This window comes from Homarus americanus, unplaced genomic scaffold (assembly GCF_018991925.1).
Source record: "Homarus americanus isolate GMGI-L3 unplaced genomic scaffold, GMGI_Hamer_2.0 scaffold21314, whole genome shotgun sequence".
Classification (NCBI taxonomy): Eukaryota; Metazoa; Arthropoda; class Malacostraca; order Decapoda; family Nephropidae; genus Homarus; species Homarus americanus.
This window is the reverse complement of record NW_024720811.1, coordinates 962,754-980,409: the sequence shown is the minus strand read 5'-3', so window position 1 is coordinate 980,409 and position 17,656 is coordinate 962,754. Positions and strand designations below refer to the sequence as shown.

Sequence of the window (17,656 nt, the reverse complement as noted above, 5' to 3'; positions counted from 1 at the left end):
TCTCTCTGTATACATGTTGTTACGAGTTGGTGATTTAGAATATAGTTAAAAGTCTACCCAGATCCCAACAGGCAACAACAATAAAAAACAAAAACAATTGGACTATAAAAGGGTAGACAAAGGATGAGAGTTTTCGTTGTGTATAATAAAGTACCATAAATTCCTTAAAATAATATTCAGCTTTCTATAATTTACCCTTAACCAAACTTAACCTAAACATTAACAGTATATACATATTAATACAACATACAATAATTTGAAGCAAGGTGGAGGTGGGGGAGGCAATACAAGATTACAAATACTTAAGTGAGGAGCTGAGATGGCTGACGAGTAAGGCTGAGTATTGTAGAAGACGGTAGGTAGTCACTGTGCCGTAGGGTTAGAGGATAGATGATCCTGTGGTCACTTCCCGGAGTGTACTGACCTCTCCTCGAACTGGAGCTGACGAAGAAGACTTGGAGGAGGAAGTGACGCAACAACCAGGATATGGAGAAGGGAAACCCCGGAGTGCGAAGACGAGTCATACTCGGGTCTCGTCCCTAGATGGCGGTGCTCGTAGTGCTGGGTAGGTAGATCAGGACAATAGATGGCGTGGTTCGTAACAATATATATATATATATATATATATATATATATATATATATATATATATATATATATATATATATATATATATATATATATATATATAAATAAACATAAGTGTAAAAGGGTAAAAGAAATTCAATCTATATTTTCATATATTCAGCTATTTTTATTTTTATTTTGTTTAATTTTCAGCGAGAAGCCTAATTAAGACCTTTAAATGTTTGTATATACCTTTAAATTTTATTGGATGTAACTTCCTGGTTTTTGGTGATTTCTTTTCCTCTGGGGTCTGTGGGACCCCCCATTACCTTAGGTGTAGACACATTTATACCATTACAGATCTCGGGTTAAAATTAAGTAAGGCAATTTAATATAATCCAGGTAGGTGTAATTATTATCATTCTTTGTTCATCTTCCATATTCACGCATTTTTATATGAATTTAATAAACGGACTTTAAAGCAATAGTTAACATTAGTGGGTCAGCATGATGAATGGTTGTGGTGATGGTCGGCTGGTGATGATGGTGGGAGTCTTGGTGCAGTACTCCACCGTGAACACCAAGCCAGCACACACTACACCTAGCACCAGGATAAAGAAGGCTCCTTGCAGGTGACCCACACTCAGAGGTCGTGGCACTGACCCCTGCCCATCCTGCAAACGAATGAGTGTACTATAAATGTTAATGTTAGTATCACATGTGTAGGGATGAATTATGGTAACCCAGAGCTACCACAAGTAATACTGACCCCGTGACCATAACTTGTAACACGTTGTCAATAGCAGGATAATCAAGGAATTGTAATGATTGTTTACCAGACCACAGCTTACAGCCCAGAGAAGAACAGCACATATAGCAGTGACCGGAAACGCAGGTGTATACACCCTCATAAGTTGACCAACCCTTCGTAATTAAAGTGAGATTAAGACCTGACCCAAGAGAGGTCACGGTCACAATGAACCAGAATTCTCACCGCCGTGTCATTAGGTAACCCAGCGACATGACCGTGTTACTTAAGAAGCTACCCTCCATCCAGTACACCTGTCACCTGGCCACACACACCCAGATTAGTGACGACATCTTCCAGCTCGTGACCGCCAATTTAAGAGCCTGCAGCTCCTTCCACGGAGCATTAGCATTACTATTATAACAGAGAAGGGGCCGACAGCTCCTCCCCAGAGACAGAACTCGGAAGAAGACAGAAGTAATGCTCGTCACTGGTCGAGGTCTGGAGGGAAACTTCCCTCCCCATCATCGAGCCCCAGCTAGCAGCCTCCCTCAGGAGACATAGTCCAGCACTCTCTTCAGCAGCACCTGCTGGGCCTCCCTCAGGTCACACGTGAGTTATTGTCAGAGTTATCCTTAGGGTGAGTTACTATCGGTGGGAGGTGTATCCATTTCATGTTTGTGTAAGAGAATCATTGTCTAGTAACTTCGATATAATGATTTATTAATGTGTCCAAGTTTAAATAGCTAATCGGCCACACTACCAACTTTCCTCACTTTACAACCCTCCTTCTATAAATGTTTTCCTAAATCTTCTATATGAGTCTTACCTGTATTACAGGTATAACAGTGAGTTTTGGCTTCATTTCTTCAGGTGTAGATTTTCAAAGGCTCGTAACCTATTTAGAAGAGGGAGATTTAAAACACAGTGTCGTGGGGTAGTAGAAGAATGTTGACCTAAGACGATGGAAGTCTTCCAGGTGTGAAAAATATTAATGATAAGGGAGAAAGAGCCATTAGAGGAACCAACCTTAGCTTGGGATCTGCTATATTCCTCCATTATATCTTTCTGCCATTTTTGGATGAAGCCAGACTCCAGTAGACGCCTGAGTCCCTTGTTGAAGGCCGTCCTCCAGGGTGTATTTTTCTGGAAGATGAAAGCCAGATTGCCTTCATATATTTGTTCCTTCATAAAATACACGTTATCACCTAAATCCATATCAACGTAGGTAAGTTTGAGGTAAGCATAAGTTTCTGTGTGAGCGTTTTTGTTATCGAGGACGAGAGCGGCACAGTCCTCTTGGCCATAGTAGCCATCCTCCTTGACGGGCACCAGGTCCATCTTGCCCCCCAGCCGCCGCATCTCAGCATCAGAGGAGGTGACCAGGGCGTCGGGCACAAACTCCCCGTAGTTCAACATACACAACCTAGTGATGGGAGACAGCCACTCAGTGTAAAGACAAACTTTAATACGAACCTCCCTGCAGTCAAGCACTATGGAAACTGAGGAAGAAGGTGCATGAAACATTTCCGAGATCTTCTCTCCTAAAGCAATTTCACGCGCTTCACTACTCACACCATTGGGTTATGTGTGATATTTCCTCTAAAACAAAACAAGTATTTACATCGACATCTCTCTCATAATGAAGGACCAATGAGTGATGCATCAACCTTCACTCTGGATCTATTCACTGGACACGTGTCTGTGTGGAGGAGGGAGGAGGGGGCATGTTTAAAAGTGGAATTCGAAAATTAGTCAGCTCTTCAAAAGTTGGTCAACAATTACGTCAGTAGGAAAATCAATAATGGTTTATGTTATATTTGTTTAAAAAAATCTCCGATGCCTGAAATTTCATCCTCAAGTGAATGTTTCTGTTTGCTTTTGACAGACATGACAGCGATTCCGCCGTCTCGCAAGAGCTCTTGTACCAAGGACACTGCTAAATTTAGTCTTCGCCCTGGCTCACACACCAGAGTTTAGCATAAAGCTGCACGATATTGATAGCCTTATGTGTTACCTGATAATGACCAACACTGATACTGTACTGTACTGGTATTATTTGATGATACTTTTCATAATAATGTTGGTCACACGTGATAAAGCCTCATTGTTATGGCAGTGGTCTTATCACTCTATACAGACACTAATGCTTTAATAACTCGCCTCGCGTGTTTGACTGATTTTATTGGGAATTCATCACATTTACATTACAATACAAAATAGTTTAGAACATAAAAAATCAGAAAACATATAGGCATATTAATAGTAATAGTCGTATTGTTATTTCAGTATTATTATTTTTTTCTTTTTAAGGGGAATAGCTCACTGGGGCACAGGTCACCGACCCACATCGGGGCCTTGGGGGCGAAAAAAAAATAAACAAAAATAGAAAAGGAAAAGTTTATATTATGCTGTAATTCATAGTTAAAATGAATGAAGCTTTATTTTAACATGTATGATTTAATGAATAGAATGATGCACACTGCATGATACCAGAAGAAATGTCTGTCTAAAATCATCAATTAATGCTTTTGGTGAATTTCTTACCGTAAACAGACGTGGCTTAGCTTAAGGGAAAGTGAGCCCTGAGAAACAATGCAAAAAATTCTTGGCCTCGAAGAACATTACGCATAAAGACTCTAATGTATCGTACTTAGTAAGGAGATTCTTAGAAAAAAATGATCTGACACTAGAACAAGTGAGCATGAACAGTGAAAGTAAGTTTTATTTGCTGTAGTTCATAACGTAGCCTATACTGTACTGCCCTGGACCAGAATAACGTGCAGCCTAATTTAACCTAACCAAACCTGACTAAACTAGTCAGTTATTAGAATAGACCAACCTAACTTAAGCTAACAATATTAAGACTTGCAAGAGAATTCAGCTGGTGGAGTTTGTCCGTTGGAAAAATTTCCTCCAACGGGAAATTGTCTGGCGAGATGCTTGCCCGGTGTAAGGCTGCCAGGCACGAATGTATCAGCTCGTGTTAGAGCAAGGTTGGTTTGGTTATTTACAATAGGTTTCTTTGAATCACTTTATTTGATCGGGGTAGGAAGGGTTATTCACGTCAAGTTAGGTTAAATTATTTGGTTAATTTAGGTTAAGTAACTACTACAGGTTTGCAGGAGGAGCCTTCACCACTCCTCCATGGGTGTATACTATCTTGACTTAACTCACTTACCTGTAGTTACTCTCGGCCAGCTCCCCCAGGGTGTTGATCCTGGTGGGGTAGACGGGCACGGTGAGCACGGCGATCAGGTTACACGTGTAGGAGATGACGAGGACGTAGGCGGTGATCCACCAGCCACCCAGGAACATTCTCAGCGACCATTCATGCGGCACCTGAATGTGTGACTGGTTCACCAGCCCCTGACCCCGGGATAATACACTGTAGTATAATTACCGTAGATAGAGTGGTAGTAGTTAGATAAATAAATATATAAGTGTATAGATAGATATTCAGTAAAATTCTCTTACAAGGTTAGGTTAGGTTTAAGTTAGTTGGACTGGGTTTAGATTAAGTTACGTTCGATTATTGGGGATGAGTTAGGTTAAAGCTGTTTGCATTAGGTTAGGTCAGTATACTGTTGGTTTGGTGTGTTGTTTGCCAGGTGTAAAGGTAATTCTCGGACCATTTAATTCTCGGTATTACTTGAAGGACGTGAAGTTGTAGGGCAGCCCATTTATGCCTTGGTGGTGTTATTGTTGAACACACACACACACACACACACACACACACGCACACACACACACACACACACACACACACACGCACACACACACACACACACATACACGGGATCAAGTGGTTATGTACCAAATTCTCGGAAAAGTTATTATTATAATTACACAAGATGGGTGGCCGTACCCTCATGACATAAGCGAGGGAGACGAAGAGGTGGGCGGTGTGGTGGTGCGGCTGCAGGTAGGTGAGGATGTAGAAGGAGAAGCCGCAGGTGAAGAGCACGCCGCCCACAGACACCCAGACCACCCAGGTGAACGGGTACACCAGGTTACGCCATCGTGGCAGTTCAGGTGGCGTCGGCAGGACGAAACCGAATCTGGGAATGGACAGCCATTTAGTGACGTATCATGTTGAAAACCAATCATGTTAAAACAGTGGCATATGAACAGCCAATTGTTAACAGAGGCCGGGTGATGGTGATGCCAAATATTATACTGTTATAAAATGTTGTGTTCAAGACAGTCAATTCGTTCATTTCTGAGATTGTGAGTGAGAGAGTGAGGGCAGCAGTACGGTAGAGTGGGAGAGAGTGAGAGGGAGTAAGCGTGAGGGCAGCAGTACGGTGGAGTGAGAGTGAAGCCATTACGAGGACTCACCCCTCCGTCAGGTAAGAGATGGAGGTGTCGAAATAGCGAGTCCTCTCATGGGTGATGGTGAAGTAGTTGATGGCCAAGTCCTTGTTGCCCTTATATACCTCTCCCAGCAGCCCCACCCACGTCCCGTTCTCTATCTCGCCCCACTTGCCTGTCAGAGAGAGAGAGAGAAGGGGGGGGGGGGTAGAGAGGCAGTAGATTATGGACAGGTTAGGTTAGGTTTAGTGACTGACAGACGTGATATTCTGTTACATTTTACTGAGGGCTTCACACCAGGCTGGAATGAATTATTTAATATTGGATAGTATGTGTTTTGTATTTTCAGTAACCTTAATAGATACGTGTGTGTGTGTGTGTGTGTGTGTGTGTTTTGCTAGATACATGTCTTTTACAATCTGTTCTAGGTGGTAGTGTTAGTATAGAGGGAGTGCGGTGGGCAGACGGTGTGGGGGACATACTGTAGGGTCACTCACTGTCAGGAGCTCCGTTGGTGAGTGTGAACGTGAAGTTGAGCCAGTCAGACAACACGTCAAGGATCCTCTTACACGTTCCTTCGAACTCGCCATCGTCATCAAGGAAGAGGAGCGGGGCGTCGTCGTCGTCACTGGAGACGTGGAGGGTCGTCCCCCCCATGGACTGGAAGCGGTCGTAGAACAAGCCTGAGAAGGACGTGAAGACCCAGGGGTCCCACGTCCCTAGATATCCCAACTTACAGTCAGGGTCGTAAGGCAGCCACGTTAGGACCCTGAAAACGAGGGTCCCTTCCTCCAAGGAGTCGGTGAGAAGGTCGTAGATGGTGAGAGAGATGAGGTCGTTCTCTAAGACGATGTCATTGTAGGAGACATCACCAGGGGATACGAGGTCGTCCTTCCATAGAGGATAGTCTTGGGGGTCGTCGCCGTCATTATAAGTGTTGTTGTGTGTGTCGTTCCGTTCCTTTGGCCATTGGTGGTGGTGGGCGGGACACAACAACACTACTGACGGGGTCTGCTGGGCAAGGCGGGTTTCGAAGAAGCGGGAGGCGTTGCAGGTGAGGTTGAGTTGGAGGAGGAGGAGCGTGGAGGAGATCCACCACTGAGGAGGCGTCAACAGCGGCCACGGCAGCTCCGTGTTGACCAGCGCCACCAGGGTGTCTGAGGGAGGAGGGCAGCTGCTAGGTTACTGGGAATGCTGCCAGGAATGGTGCCATGGTGCCATTAATGGTATAATGAACAATAGGATGGTGCAAGGTTTCCATGATTGACAGTACCATGTACAGTATATTGTAATGTTTGCAGCGATGGTACATTCATGTGTACAGTATTAGGAATAACTGTGTGTGTGTGCGTGTGTAATAATAAATAATAATAATAAATAACAATTAACGGTTTATTAAGAAAACATAACAGCCCGAAGGCTGAAAATATACAATGAACAGAGATGATAAGTTACATATGGTGATATCGGGGAGTGAGTCACTTGGTTGACTGCTAAGCCGCTACCTCACTACAGCTGCAGATGTACCACGTGGTCCGGGTAGGTCCTTCAGCTCACACATAAGAACATAAGAAAATAAGGAGTCTGCAATAGGCCGGTTGGTCTGTGCATGGCAGCTCCTGTCGAGAGTTACTACCACTCTCTATCATCCATGAATTTATCTAGCCTCCTTTTGAAACTTTCCAGCGTTCCAGCACTTACTACAAAGTTGCTAAGCTTGTTCCACTCGTCCACCACCCTATTTGTGAACCAGTTCCTTCCTATCTCCCTCCTAAACCTAAACTTATCCAACTTAAATCCGTTGCTCCGAGTCCTATCCTGCTCGGATATTATAAGAACTTTATCTATATCCCCTTTATTGATTCCTTTCACCCACTTAAATACTTCTATCATATCTCCCCGCACTCTTCGTCTTTCTAGGGAATGCAAGTTTAGATTCTTTAACCTATCCTGATATGGAAGGTTTCTACAGGTAAGTCCCGGAATCATTTTCGTTATTCTTCGTTGCACTGACTCTAGTGAATTGATATCCATTCTATAATAAGGGCACCAGAACTGAACCGCATAATAGAGGTGCGGCCTGACTAGCGCAAGATATAGTTCCAATAAGACCTCTGCACTCTTATTACTTACACTTTTAGATATAAAACCCAATACTCTGTTTGCCTAATTTCGAACATTAACGCACTATTTTCTAGGCTGTAGGTCCGGGCTTACAAGTACCCCTAGGTCTCTTTCACAAGTCGACTTCTCTAGGTTGATGTTGTTAAGGCTGTATACATTGAAAGTATTTGTTCTTCCAATATTAAGTACGCTGCACTTGCTGGTGTTGAATTTCATTTGTCATTTTTCAGACCACCCCTGCAATTTATTTAGATCCTCCTGTAGTGCATTTGCATCCTGCCCTGAATTAATCTGCCGCCCTATTTTGGTGTCATCCGCAAACTTGCTTATGTCACTGCTGATCCCAGTATCTAGATCGTTTATGTAGATTATGAACAAGAGTGGGCCTAGTACTGACCCCTGGGGAACCCTCTGCACCTCTCTATCGGTGAGCCATGATTTTATCCAATTTAAAACTTTCCCCTCGATACCATGAGCCTTAACTTTTCTCAGAAGCCTCTGATGCGGTACTGTCAAATGCTTTGCTAAAGTCTAAGTAAATAACATCGTAATTTTCGTCATTATCTACTACCTCGAAGACTTTCCTAAAAACGTCAGCAGATTTGTTAGACAAGATTTTCCCTTTGTAAACCCATGTTGAGAGTCGTAGATTAATTTGCTTTTCTCTAAATGCGATCGGATGCTATCTGCTATAATTGATTCAAGAAATTTCCCCACTACTGACGTCAAACTGATCGGCCGGTAATTTGACGCTGATGCTCCGTCTCCCTTTTTGAATATGGGTACTACATTTGCCTGTTTCCACAAGTCTGGCACAACTCCGTGTCTAATGATTTTGTAAATAAATTTACGAGGGGTCCGCTAATCTGTTCCTTACACTCTTTCAAAACACGAGGGAAAATTTCATCCTGCCCTGGGGATTTTTTCTTCTTTAGTTTATTTATCCTCTTAAGAACATCCTCTTTTCTGATAGTGATATTCTTTAATTTCTCTTCTTCCTTTCCCTAAATATCCTCGCGAATTTCTTCTGTGAAAACTGATAAGACGTAGCTGTTCAATGCTTTGCTTATTTCTTCACTGCCATTTATCACTTCCCCCCTCCCTGACTTTAAAGGCCCAACTTTGTCCTTGACCTTTGTCCTCTATACCTGGAAAAATCACTTGGGATTCGCCTTGGATTCTCTTGCTATTCTGATTTCATAGTCTCTCTTTGCTTTCTTTACATTTTTCTTAACATTCCTAGATAGTTCATTATACCTAGTTCTGAGCTGCTCTCCCTCCCTTTAATTTCTCATAAATTCCTTTCTTTATTCCTATAATCATCTCCAACACAGGGTGTTGGAGATGGCTCTTGTTCCTCATATGATGTTCCTCATATGTGTGTGTGTGTGAGACATGAACACTAAACATTGTAAAGACTTAAGAACAAAGAAAGACACTTACAAGATATTAAATTAGATAAACTACTACAGTAATATTGTATAATTAATCGATACCTTTAAGCATGGTAAAGAACAGGAACACGATTGTCACCTCACGTAATATTGGCGCTTGGTAATTAACTAGGAACCATTGATTAGTGTCGGCACAAAGGTGAGGTGTGGAATGATGCCTGTCTGCCACTCACTCACCAACACACTCAATTATCAAGAACTTGGAGCACGCAATTACTTTTTCTTTCTTGACATAATTGTGATGACTTACCAAGGGGTATTTTCTTCATTGTGATGGTAATACTGTAAACTTCACCTGTGACGACTATCATCACTATCAAGGGATGGTGTGGTGTAGTGTGGTGGGTGTGTGGTGTGGTGTGGTGTAGTGTGGTGTGGTGGGGTCTGGTGGGGTGTGGTGTGGTGTGGTGTGGTGTGGTGTGTGTGGTGTGTGTATGTTGTGTGTGGTGTGTGTGGTGTGTGTGGTGTGGTGTGGTGTGGTGTGTGTTGTGGGTGTGTGTGGTGGGTGTGGTGTAGTGTGGTGTGGTGTGGTGTGGTGGGGTGTGGTGTGGTGTGGTGTGGTGGGTGTGTGTTGTGGTGTGGTGTGGTGGGGTGGTGTGGTGTGTGTGTGTTGGGGTGTGTGTGTGGTGGGTGTGGTGTGTGTGTGGTGGGGTGTGGTGTGTGGTGTGTGTGGTGTGGTGTGGTGTGGTGTGGTGTGTGTGGTGTGTGGTGTGGTGTGGTGTGGTGGTGTGGTGTGGTGTGGGTAGTGTGGTGTGGTGTGGTGTGTGTTGTGGTGTGGTGTGGTGTGGTGTGTGTGGTGTGGGTGTAGTGTGGTGTGGTGTGTGTGGGTGGTGTGTTGGGGGTGTGGTGTGGTATAGTGTGGTGTAGTGTGGTGTAGTGTGGTGTGGTGTAGTGTGGTGTGGTATAGTGTGGTGTAGTATGGTGTGGTGTAGTGTGGTGTGGTGTGGTGTAGTGTGGTGTGGTGTGGTATAGTGTGGTGTAGTGTGGTGTGGTGTAGTGTGGTGTGGTGTGGTGTAGTGTGGTGTGGTATAGTGTGGTGTAGTATGGTGTAGTGTGGTGTAGTGCGGTGGTAGTGTGGTGGTGGGGGTGTGTTGGGGTGTGGTGTGGTGTGGTGTGTGGTGGAGTGTGTGGTGTGGTGGGGGGTGTGTTGGGGTGTGGTGTGGTGTGGTGGAGTGTGGTGTGATGGGGTGTGTTATCGTCTACCCATAGCATCACATCAACTCACACTCTTCCTGTTTCAATTTGTTGTGTTGTGTTGTAACTTGGGAGGCGGCAGACATCACTGACGATAAAATAATACAAACTTGTACTTTTTCTCCTTATAATAATAATAATAATGGTTGTCCCTCCTATTGGAGGATGGCCGTCCTAGGGCTACCTATAGGCTTAGTTAACATTTCCCTAATTGAGTTTATGGGCAGGGTTGAGAGTTTCTTGTCTCGTATATATATATATATATATATATATATATATATATATATATATATATATATATATATATATATATATATATATATATATATATATATGCAAGTAAATCACTGTAGGTGCGTTTAAGTCTCCATTGACGTCTTCCGTTTTAAAATGTGGTGGTATCGAGTTTTAGTTATGAATAAACTTTAAACGTTTTGTCAACAGCTTAAATGGGAGTTACAGTGTGCAGACTTCACAGTTTTCTCAATACTGTACTCTACTGTACTGTAATATCTCAATGTACATTCAGGAAACAGTATATTTTGTGTCTCGCATAACAATAGGTAGAGTCGTCGATTCTGAGTGGAATGATAAAAGTGTATTGTATTCAACATGAAAAACTGCAGTAAAAAGGCTGTGGCTATTAAGTCATTACTGATTAAATAGCCTGGTAGTCTATGCACCTGGGACGGCTCCTAACTACAACCCCAACCCCCACCTGGCCACACCTCCATCACAGCCTTCGTCAGGAGTATGGAACATGACCCGCTCCCCAACAACGGATCACCTGAAAATTAGCCCACAAAGTTAATTTCAACTGATGATTAAACATCATAATGCTAACCTAATCTAACCAACATACAAAAATTAGGGTGTTGAATCACCAGGTGAAATAAGCTGGTTGAAGAGTTAATTAATCATCAGGTGTTCCCCGAACCCTTAAGTCTTACATATCTGAGTGATGCTATTACCGGGTTCAGGCGAGTGACCCTGATTAACAGCCCCATACATCATCAGGTGAAGGGAATTGATGGTCATTTATCAAAGTGGTCACGTTTTATACTCTGGCTCGACATACATAAGCATACATACATACATACATACATGCATACATACATGCATACGGACGAGTTACTGAACTACGTGGCCTACGTAACCTCACACAGCATGGCAAGAGACCGGGCCATCAACTGCAAATTATAATAATTTATGTTCAGTTCATTTTTTTTTCGTTTTAGTAATGAAAGCTTTTGTTAAACAACCCACCTATTCCAGGTCTTTGTATGTAATAAGTCATTTTTGTCTAATGTTTATTTTCAGCCTTCGGGCTGCAAAACTTTTTCAATAACCCGTTAATTATTATTATTATTACATACATATACATACATATACATAAATACATACATACATAAATACATACATACATACATATATACATACAGTGTGGAGGGCGAGTAGTGTTTGTCTAGTAAATATCACAAGTAATGTGTGTGTATGTGTTATGCCTCAGGTAACGAAGGTGTTGACCACCTTAGATTGTGTTTAGGTCATGTTGTAGTAATAATGTATGTTGGTGAGTTGTACAGTGCGTGATATCCAAAATAATAGTACTGCTGTCTTGAATATTTTACTTGGGGATTGGGATTGTAAGGGCGGAAACGATCTTCCTGCTGGATACCGCTGCTATCTCGCTTGTTTGCTGGTGCGGACGACACTTGGGACGGTTTGGACAGAGGTGAGAACGGCAGCGACTATCTGCGTCACCGGCAGATTCAACCCAGCCGCCATACAGTCACTATCTAGCTACCCAGCTGTTCGTCAAATTCTGGCTATGATCTCATCATAGGTCCTGGACTCGTGGGCTGTGTCCCCAGACCTTCACCTATCGACTGTCAATTCTCTGGTCATCTACCACTACCATACCACGACTGCCAGTTCATCTCATTCCATCTGTGTCCCTGTGTTCTCCTGCCATTTCAAGACGTCTCTTGAGTGTGGAGTTGAATGGACGCTTCCCTACCCTGAGTGTGCATCACCGTGTTCCAGAACCTTCCCCCAGGGCCACTGCCCTAGGAAATATTTGTTCATTTTGATTCCATGATTGTGTGATTCCATTAACTGCTGACTCCCCTTTATTGTTCGATTCTATCAATTGTTGACTCCATTTAATTGTGTGAATCCATTAATTGCTGACTCCCATTATTTGTTTGATTCCTTTAATTGTTTGCTTCCATTAATTGTTTGACTCCATTAACTGTTGACTTGACTTAATTGTTTGACTCCCGTAATTGTTATTTGATGTTTGTTGAGTGGTGTCAGAGTTTTGTGTTATATTTTTATAGTAAAGAGATGTCAATCTCAAACGGTTGTTTGTTATTCCTCAGAAAACCAGGGTCCTTGACTTTCCTTTATTAAGATCCTGATTAGCCTGGTAAGGGATTTCTATCCCTAAGGCCCAGGCCTTTACAAGTGGCGACCTTGCCAGGATGCGAACCTGGAATCTTCTGATCCTCAGTCAGATCTGTGTGATCTGTTTTTTTCAAGGAGGTCATTGTTCGTACAACTCTCTTTTGTGCAGTAACCAGAGATTGTGTTTTTGAAGAGCCAGTGCCCCCCCCCCCCTAGTGTGTGACAGTGTATCAGGTGTTGGTAAACAAGATCATGATAGATTTCTTTCATTGCTGTGAGAGTGAGTGACTGTCGAGTGTGATACATGATACCGCACTGTTTATTGATTTTACTGTGAATGGTTTGTATGTGGTTTCTCCAGTTAAGTTTCTCATCAACAATAACTCCGAGGAATTTAGTATTTTGTTCGAGTTTGAGGACTATATTACCAAGGTACAGGGGGGTTCAAGTCTGGAGGTATTTTTTTTTCTTCTGTGAAAGATCGTGTAGTGGGTTTTCTCAAGGTTTAAGGTCAGTTTATTACGTATTACAGAGGTCCCGACTTTATTTAATTCAGTGCTCATAGTTCTCAAGGAATGGAGGTCTGAGTTGCTGGCATAGAGATTACTATCGTCTGCAAATAAGTTGTATTTTATGAGTGAGCTGGCGTGGACTATGTCGTTTATGTACAACAAAAACAGTACTGGACCGAGAATTGAACCTTGGGGGACTCCATACAAGATTGGCGAGGAGTCAGATTGGTGGTTATTATAACAGACATACTGCATCCTGCTGGACAGATATGAGGTAAACCAATTGTGGGACAGGCTCCTAACGCCGTAATGTTCAAGTTTTGAAAGGAGGATGGTATGGTCGACAGTATCGAAGGCTTTAGAGAAGAGGTCCAAGAATATACCGACTGTGAACTGACTGTCATCAGAGGAATTTAAGATGTTATTAGTAAAGGATAGCAGAGCACTCTCAGTCGACCTTCTAGCTCTAAATCCAAACTGTGAGTCTGTAAAGATGTTATTGGCATTGCAGAAGGAATTTAGTCTACTACATGCTAGCTTTTCCAGTATCTTACTCAAGGCTGGGAGGACTGATATAGGCGGTAATTCTTGAAGAGACCTTTGTCCCCAGATTATTTATATGCCTGGTGGACTTTAGCAATTTTCAGTTTATCAGGAAAGACACCGCTAGTGAAGGAGGAGTTACAAATGTGGAGGAGAACAGGTAGTAATAAGTGGGCTACTTTCTTAATGATGCTCATTGGTATATTGTCTTCGCCTGCTGCTGCATCTTTGGACATTTTTATGATGACCAGTAATTCATCTGCTGTGACAGGGGATAAGAATAGTTCATTTTGCTGTCTGTTTTGCAGGTAGGCTCTAAATTCCTCATGGTGATCAGGGATGCTCTCTGCCCTCTGCCTCAGAGGCCCTTACTACACGCACACCCAAAAGCTCAAGCTTTTCTATCTTTCGTATATAGTCTTTGGAAGATTGGCTGAGACGCGAGCTAAAGACAACGGGAAAAATGTCGTACAGGCGAGGATTTTATTTACTGTTCATTTAACATGAAGGATTTTTTCTTATTTATGGAACTTATAAAGTTATATTTAATGCAAAAATTTTCTAGTTATTTTGAATTATTTTTATGCCAAGAGCCATGGCATCAGTAGGCCAGTGTGTACACCTTTTGTTTGTATAGTAGAGCGGGGTACCAGAGTCTTACCAGGAAAATGTATAACAGGTCCTATACACACACACACCTTGTTTGTTTACCTGCCACTTAACAACTGCTAGTGGCCTCGTCGGGGGGTTATGGTCCTCCACCAGATAAGTTTGTTCAGTGTTAATATTGACTGAGGTGTTGCCTAAACTGTACACCTTCACCAGGTAAATTGTTCCATACCAGGTGTATCACTTAGTGTGTTAACAACCTTCTTATATCTGTTATGTCTGGTGTGTGTGTGTGTGTAGGTGCAAGGGCGGATCCAAGGGGTCCAGACCCCCCATTTTCACCAGAAAATTCCTGTACTTCTTTAATGCAGTATTGTACTCAGGCATTTTTGTATAGTAAAGATTATTTACTACTGACTTCAGAATGTCTCCCAATATCAAGTGCACATGACTACAAAATGGCCTCAAAATGTCCATGATATTGGTCAGATTTAAAAAAATATAAAATTCTGGGGCGCTTACAGCGCCCCCCTCCCCCCCAAAAAACAGCTGAGTGGGCTCGCTGTGCTCGCCAAGTCCCCCACCCACAACTTCTTGGACCCCCACCCCTTTTGATATTCCTGGATCCGCCCTGAAGTAGGTGTGTGTGTGTGTGTGTGTGTGTTTGTTTGTTTGTTTGTTTGTTTGTTTGTTTGTGTGTGTGACGTCGTGAAGAAAATGATCATGTTATACACTCCTTAATATTGAGGATTTTAAAATGTGTTTCCATGAGGTCCACCAAGCCACTGTCTCGAGTGTCTGGACAACCACGACGTGAACAATATTAGTGAGCAACCCGCGGCGAGGAGGTAGGGGGCGGTGACGGAGAAGAAAAGCTCTCTCGGTGGGCCAGTGAGTAAGTGAGTTAGAGAATAAATCAGTGGATCAGTGAGTGAGTGAGTCAGTCAGTCAGTGGATCAGTCAGAGCTGTGGAGGAGTTGACAACCTCGTACAGTTGTTGTTAAGGCCTGACCAGCCAACAGATCCTGATTCTCGAATATCACCGAGTTAAGTTTTCCTCTGACTGGAGATGTATAAACGCTTCTAGTGACCAGAGTCTCAGTGCACTCCCGACGCCATCTTTAGTTAGTAGTGAAGGTTTCTGTATAAATGTTTGAGGGAGTGTCTAGCAGAGGCGTTGGTTAAGGGAACTTTATCAGTGTCTGTGGTTAAGAGAGATGTTTACCTGCAAACTTTTAAGAATTCATTATTTTGTCTGTTTTTGGTGAGCAGTTGTGTGTGTGTGTGTGTGTGTGTGTGTGTGTGTGTGTGTGTCCTCATGTCTAGTTAAGGCAGTTACTATGTCCAAGTCTTTGAGAATCCATCTTTGTGTCGTGGCTTAAATGTGTCTGTTGGATACTACCTCAAGTGCGCCAGGAGGAAGTTATATTTACCTGTGAACTTATGATGAGGAGGTGAAGGTAAGGAGTTACCTGTGATTGGTGGATCCTGGTCATAGGTGGCGTTCTCTGCCTCCTCCAGCTGGTCCCCCTCCAGCACGGTGAGGTGAACGTCTATATCCTGGAGGCTGAGGTTAAAGTGGCCTACGTCGCCGCCTCCTATCCTGATGACGTGGAGGTCCATGTTGAGGGCGGCGAGGAGGGCATCCACCACCACCACCTCCTCCACCTCGACATGCATCAGTACCGTCACCTTGTGTCCCCTCAGCGGCCCCTCCACCACCTCCTGCAGCGTCCTGGTGGCTGCCTCCTGTAGCTGCATGTCTGGCCACGACATGCCCAGCCTGGCGCTAGTAACGCCAGACGAGAGAGAGAGTACTGCTGTGGTGAACAGTAGAGTCATCTTGGCAGGGTTTTGGTTCATACTATTATCGTAGTTGACAACACGAGGTAGTAGTAATGGTAGTAGAACCTGGGAGGGTATACCGCCAGACGAACATTCGCCAGCCTTTTCCCAACAGTGGTGCAAAATAAGATAATACCATAAAATTAGCGCTAGTAAGGGTAGTCAACAGCGACTAACGTTCCTCTGCACTCGGCAATAACTTTCTCGTGGCAGACGGACGTCCACTATCTTTTGCCTGCAGTGACGACCGTGCGCCAGGCAGGCTATTACTACAGTTTCACCCGTGTGTGGTACTGGAGGAGCCCCCGGTGGTACAGAGCGAGTGTGTATGGCAGTACAGGTGGCGGGGAGGACTGCTGGCGTGTGGCTCGTGTTGAGGAGTGAAGCAGCGGCCCTCACAGCCTGACTATAAGTACCCGGAGTGACCCAGCCTGTGCCAGGGTCCCCATACTTACCTCTGGACCCACACTTACACCCAGCTGACCTCACCAGTTCAGTGTTGTTGAGAGAGACAGACAGACAAACAAACAGAGAGAGAGAGCGAGAGAAGACTGGAGAGCTAAAGAGAGAGTGGTCAAATTGGTCTCTCAAATCAGTCTGTCTGTATGTCTTGTCTGTCAGTCACTATATCTTTCACTCACTCAGTCTGCCAGTCATCCATCCATCCAGTCAGTCAAAAGCGTGTGTGTGTGTGTGTGTGTGTGTGTGTGTGTGTGTGTGTGCGTGTGTGTGTGTGTGCGTGTGTGCGTGTGTGTGTGTACAGGGTGATTCGTAGACCTGTACTGAACAAGCCCCTCAGTACAAGGTCACAGGACGGAAGTGTTCACTGATCCTCTACCTGTACTTCTCTTTACCTGTACTTGCGTGTCTACCTGTACTTGTAGCTGTACCTGTATACCTGAGCTGCTGTTTCCGAGGTGATGGTAAATTATTAACATCATTGATCGTGGGTGGTTTTGCCTAATGTTGTAACTTAAAAACTCTACAGTTGTATCTGTTCATGTATCTCTGTACCTGGATTTGTATATGTCCCTGTACTAGTATGTGTGTGTGTGTATCTACACTTATTTTTATATTAAGAATAGAGAATTATTTATCCCCGTGTTGTGTGGCCACGAGGGAAGGGAGGCATTAGTTATGACACCACCTGGCCTGTACACTGCGTCACTCACCTGTGTACTCGTGAAACCTTTAAAGTTTTATTTTCTTGTTTGGGTGTGGCGAGCGAGTGAGTGAATCATGCAGGTGGTATGTATATACAAACATGCAGGTTATGAGGTAATCTACAGCTTGTGGCACTCAGTGTGAACACGCTAAACACAGTACTTTACCGTATT

General features: G+C 43.5%; 1 protein-coding gene across 1 annotated transcript; it reads right to left on the bottom strand.

Annotated features, from left to right (window-relative positions):
• Nucleotides 1-731: 731 nt before the first annotated feature.
• On the bottom strand, nt 732-17,005 carry LOC121861198 (glutamate receptor ionotropic, delta-2-like). The gene is made up of 7 exons (XM_042358796.1): nt 15,947-17,005; nt 6,127-6,786; nt 5,657-5,804; nt 5,184-5,376; nt 4,497-4,684; nt 2,345-2,741; nt 732-1,241 (listed from the first exon to the last, which is right to left on the bottom strand). Exons 1-7 carry the CDS (start codon nt 16,335-16,337, stop codon nt 1,062-1,064), a joined length of 2,157 nt encoding a protein of 718 aa, XP_042214730.1. The 5' UTR covers nt 16,338-17,005; the 3' UTR covers nt 732-1,061.
• Nucleotides 17,006-17,656: the final 651 nt, after the last annotated feature.